This window comes from Chlorocebus sabaeus, chromosome 9 (genome assembly GCF_047675955.1).
Source record: "Chlorocebus sabaeus isolate Y175 chromosome 9, mChlSab1.0.hap1, whole genome shotgun sequence".
NCBI lineage: Eukaryota > Metazoa > Chordata > Mammalia > Primates > Cercopithecidae > Chlorocebus > Chlorocebus sabaeus.
In genome coordinates, this window is record NC_132912.1 from 22,535,229 (window position 1) to 22,551,668 (window position 16,440).

The 16,440-nt window shown below is 47.0% G+C and overlaps 1 protein-coding gene across 6 annotated transcripts in view; it reads right to left on the reverse strand.

Moving 5' to 3' along the window:
• Positions 1–6,559: 6,559 nt before the first annotated feature.
• The window catches only part of PIP4K2A (phosphatidylinositol-5-phosphate 4-kinase type 2 alpha), a 180,902-nt gene continuing 171,021 nt past the window's right edge, over positions 6,560–16,440 (reverse strand). For all 6 annotated transcript variants that reach the window (XM_008002491.3, XM_008002490.3, XM_073018784.1 and 3 more), the window contains 3 exons: positions 12,858–13,101; positions 11,083–11,186; positions 6,560–8,799 (listed from right to left, as the gene is read on the reverse strand). In XM_008002491.3, the coding sequence (XP_008000682.1) occupies positions 8,719–8,799; positions 11,083–11,186; positions 12,858–13,101 (429 nt within the window). In that variant the 3' untranslated portion in view covers positions 6,560–8,718. The remainder of the gene's footprint in view (positions 8,800–11,082; positions 11,187–12,857; positions 13,102–16,440) is intronic.

Consider the following 16,440-nt stretch of genomic DNA (forward strand, 5'->3'; position numbering starts at 1 on the left):
AAGATAGAATATTGCTGAACAGCGAGTGTACCTGTCTGATTCTTGCTTTGGAAGCTTCCTCTCAGGGGTGTACTCCACCATGTGAGGTGTGGGGTGTTGGTCTGCCCCTAGTGGGGAATGTCTCCCAGTTAGGCTACTTAGGGGTCAGGGACCCACTTGAGCAGGCAGTCTGTCCATTCTCACATCTCAGCCTCCATGTTGGGAGATCCACTGCTCTCTTCAAAGCTGTCAGACAGAGTCGTTTGCGTCTGCAGAGGTTTCTGCTTTTTTTTGTTTGTTTGTTTGTTTTGTTGTTGTTTAGCTGTGCCCTGTCCCCAGAGGTGGAGTCTACAGAGACAGGCAGGCCTCATTGAGCTGCTGTGAGTTCCACCCAGTTCGAGCTTCCCAGCAGCTTTGTTAACCTACTTAAGCCTCAGCAATGGCGGGCGGCCCTCCCCCAGCCTGACTGCTGCCTTGCTGTTAGATCTCAGACTGCTGTGCTAGCAATGAGGGAGGCTCTGTGGGCATGGGACCCTCCCAGCCAGGTGTGGGATATAATCTCCTGGTGTGCCCGTTTGCTAAGACCCTTGGTAAAGTGCAGTATTGGGGTGGGAGTTACCCGATTTTCCAGGTGTTGTGTGTCTCAGTTCCCCTGGCTAGGAAAAGGGATTCCCTTCCCCCTTGTGCTTCCCAGGTGAGGCGATGCCTCGCCCTGCTTCAGCTCTTGCTGGTTGGGCTGCAGCAGCTGACCAGCACCGATTTTCCGGCATTCCCTAGTGAGATGAACCCAGTAGCTCAGTTGAAAATGCAGAAATCACCTGTCTTCTGTGTCGCTCGCGCTGGGAGCTGGAGACTGGAGCTGTTCCTATTCGGCCATCTTGCTCTTTGTCTTTTTTGATCTTTGTCGGTTTAAAGTCTGTTTTATAAGAAACAAGGATTGCAAGTCTCTTTTATAAGAGACTAGGATTGCAACCCCTGCTTTATTTTGCTTTCCGTTTTTTGGTAAATATTCCTCCATCCCTTTATTTTGAGCCTATGTGTGTCTTTGCACATGAGATGGGTCTCCTGAATATAGCACACCAATGGGTCTTGACTCTTTATCCAATTTGCTCCTTTAGCTCAGAGGAGTTTGTTATTACTCACCTTCGGAAGCCTACTTCTGTCAATTTGTCAATCTCATTCTCCATTCAGTTTTGTGCCCTTGCTGGAGAGGAGTTACAATCATTTGGAGAAGAGGCATTCTGGTTTTGGAATTTTCAGCATTTATGTGCTGGTTTTTCCTCACCTTCATGGATTTACCTACCTTTGATCTTTGAGGCTGATGACCTTTGGATGGGATTTTTGTGTGTGGGACTTTTGTTGATGCTGTTGCTTTCTGTTAGTTTTTCTTCTAAAAGTCAGGCCCCTCTTCTTCAAGTTGCATATTTTGCTGGAGGTCCACTCCAGACCCTGTTTACCTGGGTATCTCCAGTTGTGGCTACAGAACAGCAAAGATTGCTGCCTGCTCCTTCCTCTGGAAGCTTAGTCCCAAAGGGGCACTGGCCTGATGCCAGCCAGAGCTCTCCTGTATGAGGTGTCTGTTGACCACTGTTGGGAGGTCTTTCCCAGTCAGCAGGCATAGGGGTCAGGGACCCATTTAAGGAGGCAGTCTGTCCCTTAGCAGAGCTCGAGAGCTGTGCTGGGAGATCTGCTGCTCTCTTCAGAGCTGGCAGGCAGGAATGTTTAGGTCTGCTGAAAGTGTGCACATAGCTGTCCCTTCCCCAAGGTGCTCTGTCTCAGGGAGATGGGACTTTCCTCTGTAAGCCCCTGACTGGGGCTACTGCCTTTCTTTCAGAGATGCTCTGCCCAGTGAGGAGGAAGCTAGACAGGCAGTCTGGCTGTAGCTGCTTTGCCATGCTGTGGTGAATTCTGCCCAGTCCAAACTGCCTTGCTTCCTTAGCGCTGTCAGGGGAAAGTTGCCTACTCAAGCCTCAGTAATGGTGGACACCCCTCCCTGCACCAAGCTCGACTGTCGCAGGCTGACTTCAGACTGCTGTGCTGGTGGTGAGAATTTCAAGCCAGTGGTTCTTAGCTTGCTGGGCTCCATGGCAATGGGACCCACTGAGTAAGACCACTTGGCTCCCTGTCTTCAGCCCCCTTTCCAGGGCAGCGAACGGTTCTGTCTCATGAGGGTTCCAAGCGCCACTGAGGTACGAAAAAAACCCTCCTGCAGCTAGCTTGGTGTCCACCCAAAGAGCTGCCCAGTTTTGTGCTTGAAGCTCAGGGTGTAGGCACATGAGGGAACCTCCTGATCTGCAGATTGCAAACACCATGGGAAAAGCATAGTATCTAGGCTGGGTAGCACAGTCCCTCACGGCTTTTTTTGGCTGGAGGAGGGAGTTCCCCCAGCTCCTTGCACTTCCTGGGTGAGGCGATGCCTCACCCTGCTTCTGTTCGCCCTCCGTGGGCTGCACCCATTGCCTCACCAGTCTCAATGAGATGAACTGGGTACCTCAGTTGGAAATGCAGAAATCATTGCCTTCTGCATTGGTCTTGCTAGGAGCTGCAGGTCGGAGCTGTTCCTATTTGGCCATCTTGCCAGATCCCACCAAGTTTTTAATATTCAATTTTGTTGGCACATCTTGAAATGTTTCTCAAACTTTGTTTTATATCACAGCTAAGGAAAAACGTGAAGGAACTATAGCTCAAGCCCATGGCTTTGCAGAAATTAGACTGTAATACTAAAATGAGGCTGTTTCAGGGGTCAGTAATCCTTTGCTGTAAAGGGCTGGATGGTAAATGTTTTGTGGGCCATGATGTCTGTCACTGTGGCTTGAAAGCAGCCATAGAAAACATTAAATCAATGGGTGTGGCTGTGCTTCAATAAAACCTTATTTACGACAAAAATCATGTTCTGGGTTAGATTTGGCCATATGAATATAATTTTCTAACTACTGCTCTAATCAATGAGAAGTTAACTTGTTCATATATTAGGAGAGACTATAGAAAAAGGGGGAGACAGAGTGGGAGGGAGACAGAGAGGGACGGGGGGGATGTAGCGAGACTCCATATCTACAAAAAAATTTTAAAAACTTAGCTGGGCATGGTGGCATGCTCCTGTAGTCCTAGCTACTCCAAAGGCTGAGGAGGGAGGATCACTTGAGCCCAGGAGTTCAAGGATGCAGGCCACGATGTTCAGGCCACTGCATCCAGCCTGGGCAACAGAGCGAATGCCCATCTCAAAACAAAACCAAAAAAACCCTTAGTCATCACTGGGAGAGCTTCACTACTTAAGACAGTGGTTTTCTAAATCTGGCCATTTGGAAGCACCCAGGAAGTCTATTCATGACAGATTTTCAAGTTCCATGTCCACAGACTGCCATTCAATAGGTCTACAAATATTTTATATTCCCCAGTGAGACTCCTTGATTTAAAAAATCAAGAGACAGTTGAAAACCCAAAAAACTGTTGGAGTAAGAGAAAGAATTAGGAAAATGGGATAATACAGATTAATCATCATTAGGGAAATGGTGAGGTCCCAGGTCCATAGCACATGTATTCAACTTCCACTCTTGAAAGCTGGGGCAGAGAGCTGAGTTCTAAGCTTGGCTTTGTCACTGACCACTGTCTGACCTTGAAGGAAGTCACTTAGCTTCTCTGGGCCAAGGTTTCCTCATCTGTAACATCTCTTCCAGCAACAAGTTCTACAAAACATTCTATAAAAACAAAGATCTATTGCAGTAGATTCTGGAAAATTGTAATCTTTTGTCCCCTCTCTTATGAAATTAAACAGTGTTTAAGAGTGAGAGACAATCACAGATTAGGGCATTTAATTGCCCTTTGGCAGGATTTTCACAGAACTGCAAAAGCAGAACTAGGACAAAATTCTGAAGGGCATTCAGTTGAGAAAAAGAGGTACTTTACTCCTCAGGAGTTTCTTTTATGAAATAATTTTCTTTTTCTTTTCCTTTTCTGAGACAGAGTCTTGCTCTGTTTCCTAGGCTGGAGTACAATGGCACAATCTCGGCTCACTGCAACCTCTGTCTCTCAGGTTCAAGCTATTCTCCTGCCTCAGCCTCCCGAATAGCTGGGATTACAGGTGCCTGCCACCGTGCCCAGCTAATTTTTGTATTTTTTAGTAGAGACAGGGTTTTGCCATGTTGGCCAGGCTGGTCTCAAACTCCTGACCTCATGTGATCCACCCACCTTGGCCTCCCAAAGTGCTGGGATTACAGGCGTGAGCCACCACACCCGGCCTATGAAATAATTTTCAGTGACCACTCTAGATTAAATTAACAACTGTAATTTTCCCGGGTCACTTCATTCATCTTCTGGGCTACTTTACTATGAGTGCCCCTTCAATTTGCTAACTGTTTATAAAGATACCAGCTCAGAATAATGAAAACATGGAGTGAAGGCAGGCTGGCCAGAGGCTCCGTGAGGCGATGCAGGTGACTCTATTAGATAGATAAGATAGAGAATTCCTATCTGTCTATCTATCATCTATCTATTTTTTTAGACAAGTTCGCCCAGGCTGGAGTGCAGTGGTGTGATCATAGCTCACTGCAGCCTCAAACTCCTAGGCTCAATTAGATCCTCCTGCCTCAGCCTCCTGAGTAGCTGGAACTACAGGTATGCACCACCACACTTGGCTAATTTTTTAAAGTTTTAATTCTTATTTTATTTTTTTTAGCAACAGGGTCTCTCTAGGTTGCCCAGGTTGGTCTCAAACTCCTGGCCTCAAGTGATTCCCCCGACAGGTGTGAGCCAGTGTGCCCACCCTAGCACAGGAATTCAAAAGACAAGGCAGAGTTTCTGCCCTTTAGGAAGAAGGACTTCTATGTTTTTAATATAGCAATCTAGATTAATTTTTATTTTTATGCTTTTAATATATCTATATTATAGGAAGGAATGGGGGACAGTTATTTTCAGAACTCAAGGAAAGATGTACATGTACAATAGTCACTACAATTGCTGACTCTGTGCTATTTAAAAATTCCAAGAAAGGTTGTGCACAGCGGTCCTGAGTCTATGTTCAGCCTCTCGGCCTGAGTACATTTGCACACTATATACATCACCATTTCACAACATATAGTTTGTAATCTCTTGCACTTAACTCTTAACCACTGTTTTTAAAAGTGTTGCACTCAGGATTAATGCTTCACACCAACTTTTGCCCTTCTATGAATTAGAAATAACCTTCTAGAACTATTGTGGATTCTAATCCGGAACTTAAATAACCAAAATGAAGGGAAAATCAATGTCCACATTCAAACAGTCCACAAAGAACATTGAATTAAAGCTCCCTGCTGACCAGTCAATTCTACAATAATGCCACATGTATGTTCCTAGAAATCACGGTTAGGCAAAGCTGCACAATGGAAATCACAGAACTTCTGGGAAAAATGAGACTAGGGCCACAACATCCCAAAATGTAAAGAGTCACACACTGAAAAGAGAAAGAAATCTAATAAAAACAGTAGCACAATTACAAAAATGCTAACTGGCCAGGAAATATATAAAATACTAAAATAGGGCAAGTTACCTTGAAAAGGATAGTAAGGCATACCTGTGGCTGTGGGCATCAGAAGGATGGTGGCTCTTGGGTTATTGTAAAGAGGAGACAGGTGATCTGATGTCAGGTGGAAATGTGTAACTCCAGATACGAATGAGTGTAACAAATCACGTGCAGTGAAGTGAGGTGCTGGAGATATCTGAAGTGTGGGTGTGTTGTGTTTCCCTACACAGCTCAGTTCAGTTCACCTCATGTTCCTTGCAGACCAAAGGGCACACAAGCAATGTGAAAAGTGCATTATGCTCAAATTATTCTCCAATACAGTGTTCCCCAATCTTTTTGGCGCGAGGGGCTGGTTTTGTGGAAGACAGTTTTTCCATGGACTGGCAGGGGGGCTGGGGGGATGGTTTTGGAAAGAAACTGTTCCACCTCAGGTCATCAGACATTAGTTAGATTCACATGAGGAGTGCTCAACCTAGATTCCTCGCATGTGCTGTTCACAATAGGGTTCAGCGCTCCTATGAGAATCTAATGCTGCTGCTAATCTGAAAGAGGTGGAACACAGGTGGTAATGCTGGCCAGCTTCACCTCCTGCTGTGCAGCCAGGTTTCTAACAGGCCGTGGACTGGTACCGGTCCATGGCCCGGGGATTGGCATCAGTTGCATTAGAAGAAAAATGAGCTATCAAAGCAAGTGCTATAGACAAACTATCTGTGTTCACCTGGCACCAAGTGGAATGCCGTAAGTCTCCTATCCATCAATGGTAGCCCAAGGAAGTTTCAAAAAAATGCTGACACACATAGAACTAAGGTGTATGAAACCTAAAAACAAAACATATGACTTTATAGGATATCATGGAAGAGATTCTTTTCCTCTACTTGTTCATCTTGCAGCAAAGTCAATTGTGTTGTGAAACTCTGTTATTACTGGCAATTCCCAAACGGAAGGCAAGGCTCTAGAAACTAGAAAGATACAATTCCATTTTTATTTCCTCAAGGATTAGCTAAAGACACTGTCAGGACCGAGTATTTAAAATGTGTTTGGAACAGACAGACACAATTGGGACAGAGGAACAAAGGATTCATCTTGTGAGTCATCAAAAGTGCTTTATTTGTAAAGCCCGGCTCATGACTGGAGTGTATTGTTAGCACTAGGAGATAACAGGGCAAACGTCCTCACTCTGTCCAAATAGTTTATCAACAGAAATAAATGACAGACTGTTATAGACAAAAATAAAAGCATTCTGTAAACTCCTAAAAGCATATACAGATTGGCCCCAAGGAAATAGTTACTCCAATAATGTATGTGTACCTTATCTTTACTTCAGGGTCTCACGGCTGTAGTCTCGGGTCAACCACAACAGGACTTCAGAACACAAAAACTCATCTGATGCCAGAATGAACGGTGCAGGGAAAAACCAAATCACAGTATGGATTACTTTAAATACATAAAATACGAATTTGTACACTATGTTACAGTGGTGTTAACATTGTCTGCTGAGGATAACAAATCTATGTAGAATCAGTAGACAGTACAGGGAGGGCATGACCGCTGGCTTCCAAAGACTGTGAACTAGATCCACATACACTGGGCACAGCTGCAATCGGGAGAGCCCTGAAGTAAAGTTCCTGGAAAAGGCAGTACGGCAGGGAGATCTGTTGAGTTGCAAGTAAGAATTAAAGGGTAGATTTTTTTTTTCTTTTCTGAAACTGCCCACAAAAATCGTATCATGTTTTAAACAAGGAGTTTCAAAGGCACGGCCGTAGCGCAGCATGTAAGTGGATAACCTACTCTAAGCAAGATTAATATTTAAGCTCAACGCCTTTTGGAAAATGCAGGAGAGTTGGTAGATACATGATTTAGGTTGGAAATTTATAACTTGATTAAAAACAGCACAGTTTAGGGCAATGAACTTACATAAACCAGACTGGGGTGAAATCTCTTTTTAAAAAAATCATTAGGTTGACAAATGTACATTTGGAGGAAAAAAAAAAACCTTTTCCTTTTATTGTGAAAGACTGTCTACCGTGTACTTTGAATAAAACACATAAAAACAGGACTGCAGGATACGTCTCAAAATATGACAAACATTATTTCACCTACACTGTTAAGTGACTTTACATGTAAACTTCAAAAATCACACGCTGTACATCAAATTTTAGATTCAAAAGATATCCCTGTTTTCCTAATAATGTAAACAGTAAAACTGAGAGTTTCAGTTAAAGGGATAATTCATAACAAAATCCCACTGTTGAAACAATGGTCAAACATAAACATCTTATAATTCAGATCTGCATTCGGTAACAGGAGAATTCAGAGTTTTGATGCTTGGCTGGTTTTCCCACAGGGGGAGATGTAGATACCATTGCCCCAAACTATGCACTTTTCAGGTAAGCTTTACTTTTATTTTGTAGCATTAATTCCTATATTGCAAAGTAAGGGTGTAACAATGAATGCTCCAGGCAAGAAAAGAGAAGTAAGCAGTTTTCCTGGACATATTGGCCGAGGTGAAAAATGTATAGAGAATCACTGGGGCATCAGCTGCTTATTGGAGGGGTGGGGGCTCTGAACCCCAGGGGGTCCTGACAAGGCTGGGGCCAGAACCCTGAACCAGTACACATGGAGGCGCCAGCATTCTTCCGTCCAGTGCTGGGGGCTCAGGTTACCAGTGTTAGGGAGTGTTTGCGTGTGGGGTAGAAGTGGAACATTCGCTGTAGGTTTTTTCCTTGGAATCATCATCATTATTATAATAATCATTATTATCTTCATTATTCTGAATACTGTCTCACATCTTTCAACTCAAAAAAAAAAACAAAACAAAACTGATCCACAGTTTGTCGCGTGATGCCAACACGGGTGCCTGACATGCACTTCCTTCTCCCCTCCCCAACATGTATGTTCACTCGTTCACTCATTCATTCGGCCATAGCTGGAATCAAAGGGTCTTTGTTGGGACACATTCTGACCGAAGTGGATCTGTTTTAATTTATGACTTTTAAAATGCGCACACACTCACACCCCCCCACACATATACACAAAGTCAGAAATAGCTAGAACGATGCTGGGAAAATCAGGTAGCTGTAAAGCGAGTAGCCCCCAAATCAGTCATCTTGGCCTGAAGATGTAAACAAGGAGGTTTGCTTCCTGCAAGACGAGCACTTCACTGAGTTTGGTTTTCATTTTTCTTACACCGAAGCCACCTCTGTCCATCCCATGTTCATGTCCGTCCGAGGCAGCGCAGGAGGTTACGTCAAGATGTGCCCAATAAAGTCCAAAAAGCGCTTTGAATACTGTTCTGGGTTCACGGTGGAGATCTCCGCGCCAGCCTGGGCAGTTTTTAAAAAAGGAAATACTGATATAATATTTGATTTCCCCAAATTATTACTCAATATCTACAGCTATTTCCAACGGCAGCTGAATATACAGCAAGTAAGTTTCAAACCCACGCAGTCTCTGCTCTGAAAAACATCACTCAAAATATCTTGGCGCTTGTGGTTGAACAATCAAGGTTCTTACCAATCTGTGTTTGCAAATGAGACAAAGGGCGACAGGAGCACCAGATGCTACCACACATACCGGGGCTGTTGCAACTCACAAAAAAATCAAATGGGCCACGTTTGGGATGCTACTATCAAACAGTGGAATTGTTCAGAAGCCACGGAAACGATACTTACATTATACTTTTCAGGAAGGCAGACGGGAGCCACCTTGAGAATGACAACATTTGGCAAAAGGGAAAACTTAATGACAATGACTTAAAGCCGCATTATTTCTCCAGGACCCCCTTGGTTTCGGACAGAGGCGTCCAACTCAGTGCTCAAACATGAGGGGCAACCGCAGCAGCCACAGGTTCCGGGACAGCCGCCCCCAGCCCATTCCCTGCACCATAACCAGGTGATGGCTTCCCTCTGCAGCAGCACACAGGGGTGCCACTGTTCCCCCTGCAGAGAGCGAGCAAGCCTGGCCCCCTGCAGAAGCCCAGTGGGGGATTTTTCCATTATGAGATGCAAGGTGCAGGCCAGCAACTCAAGGGAGCCACTGGCCAGTTTCCTCAGCTGCAAAGGGCAAGATCAGAGTTTTGCTAAGTGAGCAGGTGCTGTTTTCAGACACCCATGTTCACGGGGGAACTTGTAATATTTCCAGGCCTGGGCTGCATGGAGGAGCCCAGGCTCCAAGGCAGGGAATGGTCCCCAACAGCAGCTTAACACAGCGTTCCTTTGCTGAGAGTAATATTTTCTTCTTGCAAACTACCTGTGATTTTATGCCATGTGTCACACTATGGAGGCAAACTGGTGGCTTATAGGGGGATGAATGTGGAACCATATTGGCTAGGATACACTCCACCTTCTGAAGACCCTTCCCTCAGCTTCCTGAACTGGCCTCAGAATGAGGGAATGGGGGTAGTGCACCTGGTACAGACATTTGTTTAAAAAGGGTACTCAAAAGTTTCTGTTGGGTGGAAGCCACCAGGCACTCTTGCTTACTGACGTGCTCAGGGGCGGGGAGGTCCTGGTCTGTGCTCTGCATACAGCAGGAATACCATAGCTATTGACAAGGTGACTGAAATATTTCTTTGGCAAATAGAATATAGTGTTAGGCTGATTTCTATTTTAAAATAGAAAAGAAGAGGTTTCAAGTGAGTTTTTGGTTCTGGCGAATCTTGGTTAGCTCTACGCAGTCTGTGGGAAGCACCTCTCCTTCCAGGGCCAACAAACCAGGGCATACATTCATCTGTGTGGGGTGGGCTCTATGGCTTTCAGGACCTCTGCAAAACAAAGATGGCATCCTGCAATACAAGCATGAACTCGGCGAGCTGTAAAGTTCAGCCAGGCAGGAGGGGTCTGCAGGCAAGGCAAGGGGATGAGCGTGAACACAGAGCGGGGGGGCTGGTCCTCAGGAGGAATCCCATCCCTACCATTTCCTAGTATGAGGCCCTGGCAAGTTACTCCTGAAGCTGTCTTCCTCAGTTTCTCCAACTGACAAAAGCAAGTACACTAGTATCTCTTTCATAGGCTTCTCATGGGGGATTCAATAGCTTAACATATGGCTAGAGCAGTGAAAATTCCCATCAAGCACATTAAAGGTGAGTAATTAATATTATGCAACTTTGATCTTGCACTCAAAAGATTTCTGTAGTGGAAAAATACAACTCACTGTGAGAAAAATAGAATCCTGTACATTTTGGAAATGTCTTAAGCAGACAATCATGCTTCAGTTTTGAACATTCCATATTAAAACACTGCATTATATTCTTGCGCACTTTTGTCTCTGGAACATTTTTCAAACAAAAAATAATTTGTATGACATCCTAGTGATGCGCATGCCTGTCAGTGTCCCCCATGTGTAAAAAGAAGAGATGTTCATGTTTAAGTGACTCACTGCAAGCCACAGGGAGCTGTGGTAAGAGCAGGGGTGAGCAGTGCGCATTTGCGGGTTCTGCGTCTTATGCTCAGAACATCATGACTTGCCCCCAGGGAACAAGTGTCACTAAACGGCTTTGAATGGCTCAGCAGAAAGCAGCTCAGTGGCAGAAAGGAGTGATCCCTGAGTTACAGGCCACACAGAGGAGCCAGGAGAGGGAGACGAGGAAACAAAATGGAGATACTCACGCCATGTTTAACAGTTTTTGCAGCATGGGCAGCTTTCTTTTTTGCATCATAATGAGTAAGGATGTCAATAATTGCCATGAAGTACACCTCCTTCCTAGGCGAGTCTGCAGAGACAGGAGAGCAACGACTGTGGGACATGTGACACCACCAGGGCCAGCATCGCTGCTGAGGGAGGGAGAAGTGAGGCTGGAAGGAGGGGATTCAGCGGAAGGCGGATGGAAGGAGTCCACAGACAAACTCCATACCACTCCTGCATATCCTGACTAAACACACAGCTTGCCTCTCTAACCCAGTCCCCTCCAATTTAAAAACAATAACAGCTAAAAACATCATAGCAACAGTGGAGAGCCAACGGTGGAACTGAGTCTTTTCTTATTATTAATTTGCATTTTCTTTAATGATTGTGTATTGCTTTGGTGTGAAGAAATATGCTATTTAAAAATACCCTATAAAACAAGTAGAACTAATTATGTGCATTAATGCTTTTCTACCATTTGATGTACCGTTCATAATTCTCATTGGATACAGTATCAGAACTGGATAAAGGCATATATCTACTCCAGTGTCTCTTTTCTTTTTTTGAGAGAGTTTTGCTCTTGTTGCCCAGACTGGAGTGCAGTGGCATGATCTCGGCTCACAGCAACCTCCGCCTCCTGAGTTCAAGTGATTCTCCTGCCTCAGCCTCCCGAGTAGCTGGGATTACAGGCATGCACCACTATGTCCGCCTAATTTCGTATTTTTAGTAGAGACGGGGTTTCTCCATGTAGGTCAGGCTGGTCTCAAACTCCTGACCTCAGGTGATCTGCCTGCCGCGGCCTCCCAAAGTGCTGGGATTACAGGCGTGAGCCACTGCGCCCAGCTACAATGTCTGTTTTCTATCCATTTCCAAAAATATGAACAGTAAGAAAAGTACATTTGACTATCTAATTTTCTGTATTGAAGAAAACATTTTGGTGAGCAAAACAGAAACAGAACAAAACAGCACTCCCATCCTCAGCTTGATATGCCATTTGAGATTTAAAAAAAACTGATGAGCCACAGTTTTTATTACTCAAAAAACAAACTGTTTTTATCCTATCACAAAAATATTTTGGTTTTGTCATGGATAAGTTGCTAAGGTAGGATGTAATATTCAAATAACTGGTGCACCCAATCACCTGGATACGGTGGATTAAGATTTATCTGACTCTAGGGAAGAGGCCACAGGCCCTTCCATTGGGGAGGACGGCAGAGCCAGTCTAGGCGGCAAATCAGATTCCCACCCCACACACAGGGCCCAGCTTCACACACCCTTCACATCCCTGAGAGGGAGCGCGCTGGTGGTGATGACAAGAGGACAACCTAAGGGTCACAGAGGACCACATGTGTGTTCCTTAGATTCATGATGCTTTTGACTTAGATAAAATAGATAACTAAGCAAAAATGTATTAGTATTTTAAAGCATTTCTGGTGTTTGTGTATGGGTGCATATGAACGTGTTGTATGCCAGTGTGTATGTGCATATGTACAGGTGTGTTGTATATGTATAGTATAGTTTGTGGTTTTGCTGTATTCCCTCAACATCACAGAATTCAAAGGTCCAATTGCCTTATGTTTCAGCACTGAGATCATGGTTACCTTTAACATATTCTTGTCCTCAAATCCATTTCTTTGGAGTTTGGAGGATGAGTGCTGCCGGACAGCACCCTCATAACTGGGGTAGTGATTCCTGGTAGATGACAAGGCCAAAGTCAAACCACTTCACATGAAAAAGGGTCCACAGTAATCAAACTTACTTTCATGGCACTTAATTCCATAGACGTCGATGTTCGGATCGAACTCCCCGGGAGCCAGGGGTGGTGAGCTGTTCAGTGTATTCCCGGGGCTATCTGGGGGGGTCCCCACTGGGTGGGTGCCGTCGCTCTCACCCTCCTCCTCCCCGTCGTTCTCCTCACACTCCACTTCCTCCTGTTCGGCTCTCTCCACATCGTGAATTCCCACCAGCAGACTATAGTCCATGAGCTTCAGCTGGGCCAGAAACTGGGGACAGAGGTGACAGGGTCAGTCAGCCACACCTTAAACATAAAAGTCAACGTTTAAAAAAAGGAGACAAGCTCGGGTGACACCCGGAGGGAAGGCTGCGGGGTGGGGCAGCAGAGGCGCCCGGTGCCTCCTTTACGGATGTTCTTACACTCCGGGGCTGTTTCTCTATCTAAAGGGGAGCCTCACACTTCAGGCTGGCTCAGAGCTCAGGCCATTTTCCCTGGAATGCCACACTGGAGGCGGAGAGGCGTGGATCTATCACAGGGTGGCCGGGTTTCATCAGAGAGCAGGAAGCATGACCAGTGACAGATGCAGAGAGAGACTGGGAGGGAGAGCAAGTTCCTTCCAACGATTAAGACAGGCTAAGGGGGAAACCCAGGCACCTCCCAAGTAGCTTCCAGCGGAGTCTCTTGCGGTGGTTCGGGAAAGCACCTTGGAATTCAGCATGCTCTGCGGCTGCCGAAGCGATTGTTACGCTGTTGCAAATAAGTAAAAGCAAAGGCACTGTGTCCACCTCTGGTGAGCAATGCAGTCCTGTCCGGGTCAACAAGGTGCTTTGCACCAGGCCCCACACACCCAGGATTCCTGTCCTCCCTCTCCTCCTCCAGCCGCGGCTACAACATAATGTGGGGGCAAGGCGCAGCTCTGTGTGTTTGGCTACTCCTGTCTGCCCAGTTCTTTTTTGACTTTTCAGATCACGATTTCTTTTTGTTTCCCTTTTCTGATTTGAGACCTTCAGCACAACGTTCCAATACTGCCATAAAACGTGGACGGTTATGCTGAGTGAAAGCAGTGGCAGCCCGTCTGTGGGCTGGACCCAACTGGCTCCCCTGACCCTGTGGCTGGCTGGTTCTGCACAGGGTCCTGTTCCACTGTGACCTTGGGCTCGGGGTCCAAGAAGGTTCACGGTCCTGGCTCTGGAAGGACTCAGCGCCACCTCACTAGGGAATGCAGAGTGGCTGAGCAGCCTCTGGGCTACGCTGATAGAATTTAGGAAGCAAATGTCCTCACGCAAAGGGCAAGCAGAGAAAATCACAGGTTTTGAAGTTCTGGCTAAAAATGAAATCAATTTGTTGAGCCCCGCAGAGCCATTTCTCCTCAGCCTGCTGGGAAGGAGTTCTGTCTCGAAACTGAATGAGAAGCCCTGATTCCTTACAGATGAGGAGAGGACCCCTGGGCACAGGTCTGTCCCACTCTCCAGCTGGTTCCCAGTGCCTGCAATTCTCCATCAGCCAGCATCCCGCTCAGCCCCGCAAACTGGCCAGAGCTCCCACTTTGCAGCCTTCCCACCAGGAATCCGCCGGGGCCAGCTACATCTTCCCCATTTGTTCCGAGCTCAGAAAATAGAAATCACACAAATCTTACGCTCAAATATTTAAGCAAAGTGGGAGAAACCTGTTTGTTTAAAAAGAGAGGCAAACCCCTCGTGGAAGCAGCATGGGGCTCCTGCGTTCAGCTTTCTGGGTCCCAGAGAGGAGAGGAAGCCACCGCTCATCCCCCTGGCCTTTCCCCAAACTCCCCCATTACAGTTAACATGAGAACCAACTTTCCACTTGCACCTCCCTCTGCCAGATTCCTTTCCAGCATCCTCCTCTAGAATCTCGGCAGCTGCCAGGCTGTGGGGAGAAATCTGCAGTGGTGGACGGCTCACTTGAGTCCTCCACCAGCGCGGTGAAGCCAGCCAGGGAGCTGGGTCTCGGGTACAGCTCTGCTGTATATGGGCCTGTGGATGTGGAAGAGAACTGGGCATTCCAGGGTATAGAGACAGGTGACAAGATCCAAGGCAGGGGGCAGGCTCTCTGTGTGAGGCAGCAGCCAGATTCAGCAGCTGGACGGGAGTGCAAGGATTCAAATCCAAGGAGGGGTGAATTCAGGGCCCATTCTGAGCCCGCACTCTCTGCTCTGTATCAGCTACTTCTGGAGGCCACCTTAAAGCAGCTTTCCCCTCTCCTTTCGCAACCCTAGGAGGAAGGTAATGAGTTAAAATCAGCTGGCATCGGAGGAGGCCCTCCACACGTGACGCGGTGCTGTGGGTCTCTGGACGGTTAGGCGGTCAGCAGCAGCACGCCTGGCACCACTGTGATCCCCGTCCCCGTCAGAATGCCCTGTCGGCCTCGGGTTTCAGAAGCCTATTTGGAAAATACTGCAGTGTAAGTACCCAGTCTTCTCCAATGCTTGAGGGGTGTGTGTGGTGGGGAGGCACTCATGGTGGGCCCACTTCTCCCTGCCCTGTTGTTCCAAGGCCTCTGGGCTCCCGGAGGACTAGGCCAGGGTCTCCTTCACCACCTCCGCTGCCCCTCCCAAGCCTAGCATGGTGCCTGGCTCTGCTCCTTGGATCTACGGCTTCCCTGGCCTCCCTCCCTACACCTGGAAGCCTCTCTGGAGCCAGGCCAGACCTTGCTCAGCTTGAGCAGTGACAGGGAAGAGGCCCCCCTCCTGCCCATCCCTGCTCCCTCTGGGTGCTTGGAAGGTCCGTGTGAAGTGGTAAAGCCTGACTAGTGCCTCAACCTCCCCTCCAGTCCTCTGCAAAGGGCACAAGTTTTCAAAATGTGAACCTGATCACATCCTGTTCTGCTTAAGACATTTCCATAGTGCCACGTTTCTCACAGGGCACAAACAAAACTCACGTGGCCCAGGAGGCCTGGATAGCTTGGCCCCATCCACATCTGGAGCCCACTTGAGCCCTGCTCTGCCTGCTTCCTGGGCTTCTTCCCTGTGGGCAGGTACTTCCTCCTGTGCCTTCAGGCCTAGCGGCAGGGCACCACACAGAGCAGCACAGCCCCAGAGTCTGGGTGTTTAGGGCACCGTACACTCCCTCCCCAGTGGCACATGGCCTCGTTGCACATTCATTTTGCTGGAGTATTTGAAAACTTCTCTCTTTCCCAAGCAAGGCAGCCTCTCAAAAGGGGCTCTAAAGTTTTGGCATCACTGCATTCCCGACTCCCAGCAGGCAGAGGGCTCAGGAAAGTATTCGGCACTTGTTGGACAAGAGAATAGGATGCCTGCTACTTTATCCCTATCTGTCCCCCCAGCTCTCCCTAATTGTCCCCAACCTGCTTCCACCAGGAAATAACTACTAAAGCCAAATACAAACAACAAAGCAACAACAGAAAACCTTTCTGAGACAGCAAGAGGCAACATCTCTTGGAAGGAAGCGCAAGGCGACCATTTAATACGCTTCCCTTAACGGGAAGGTCTACGGGCTGACCTTCAAGTGTGTTTTAGTTACAGAAGTCGGGGTTGTCTGGGATTAATTTGCCAAAGGGCACGGAGGGAAGGGGACAACTGGGATTGGCCAGCCACATGAGCCTTCAGGGCTCAGCCTCCCCTGGCACC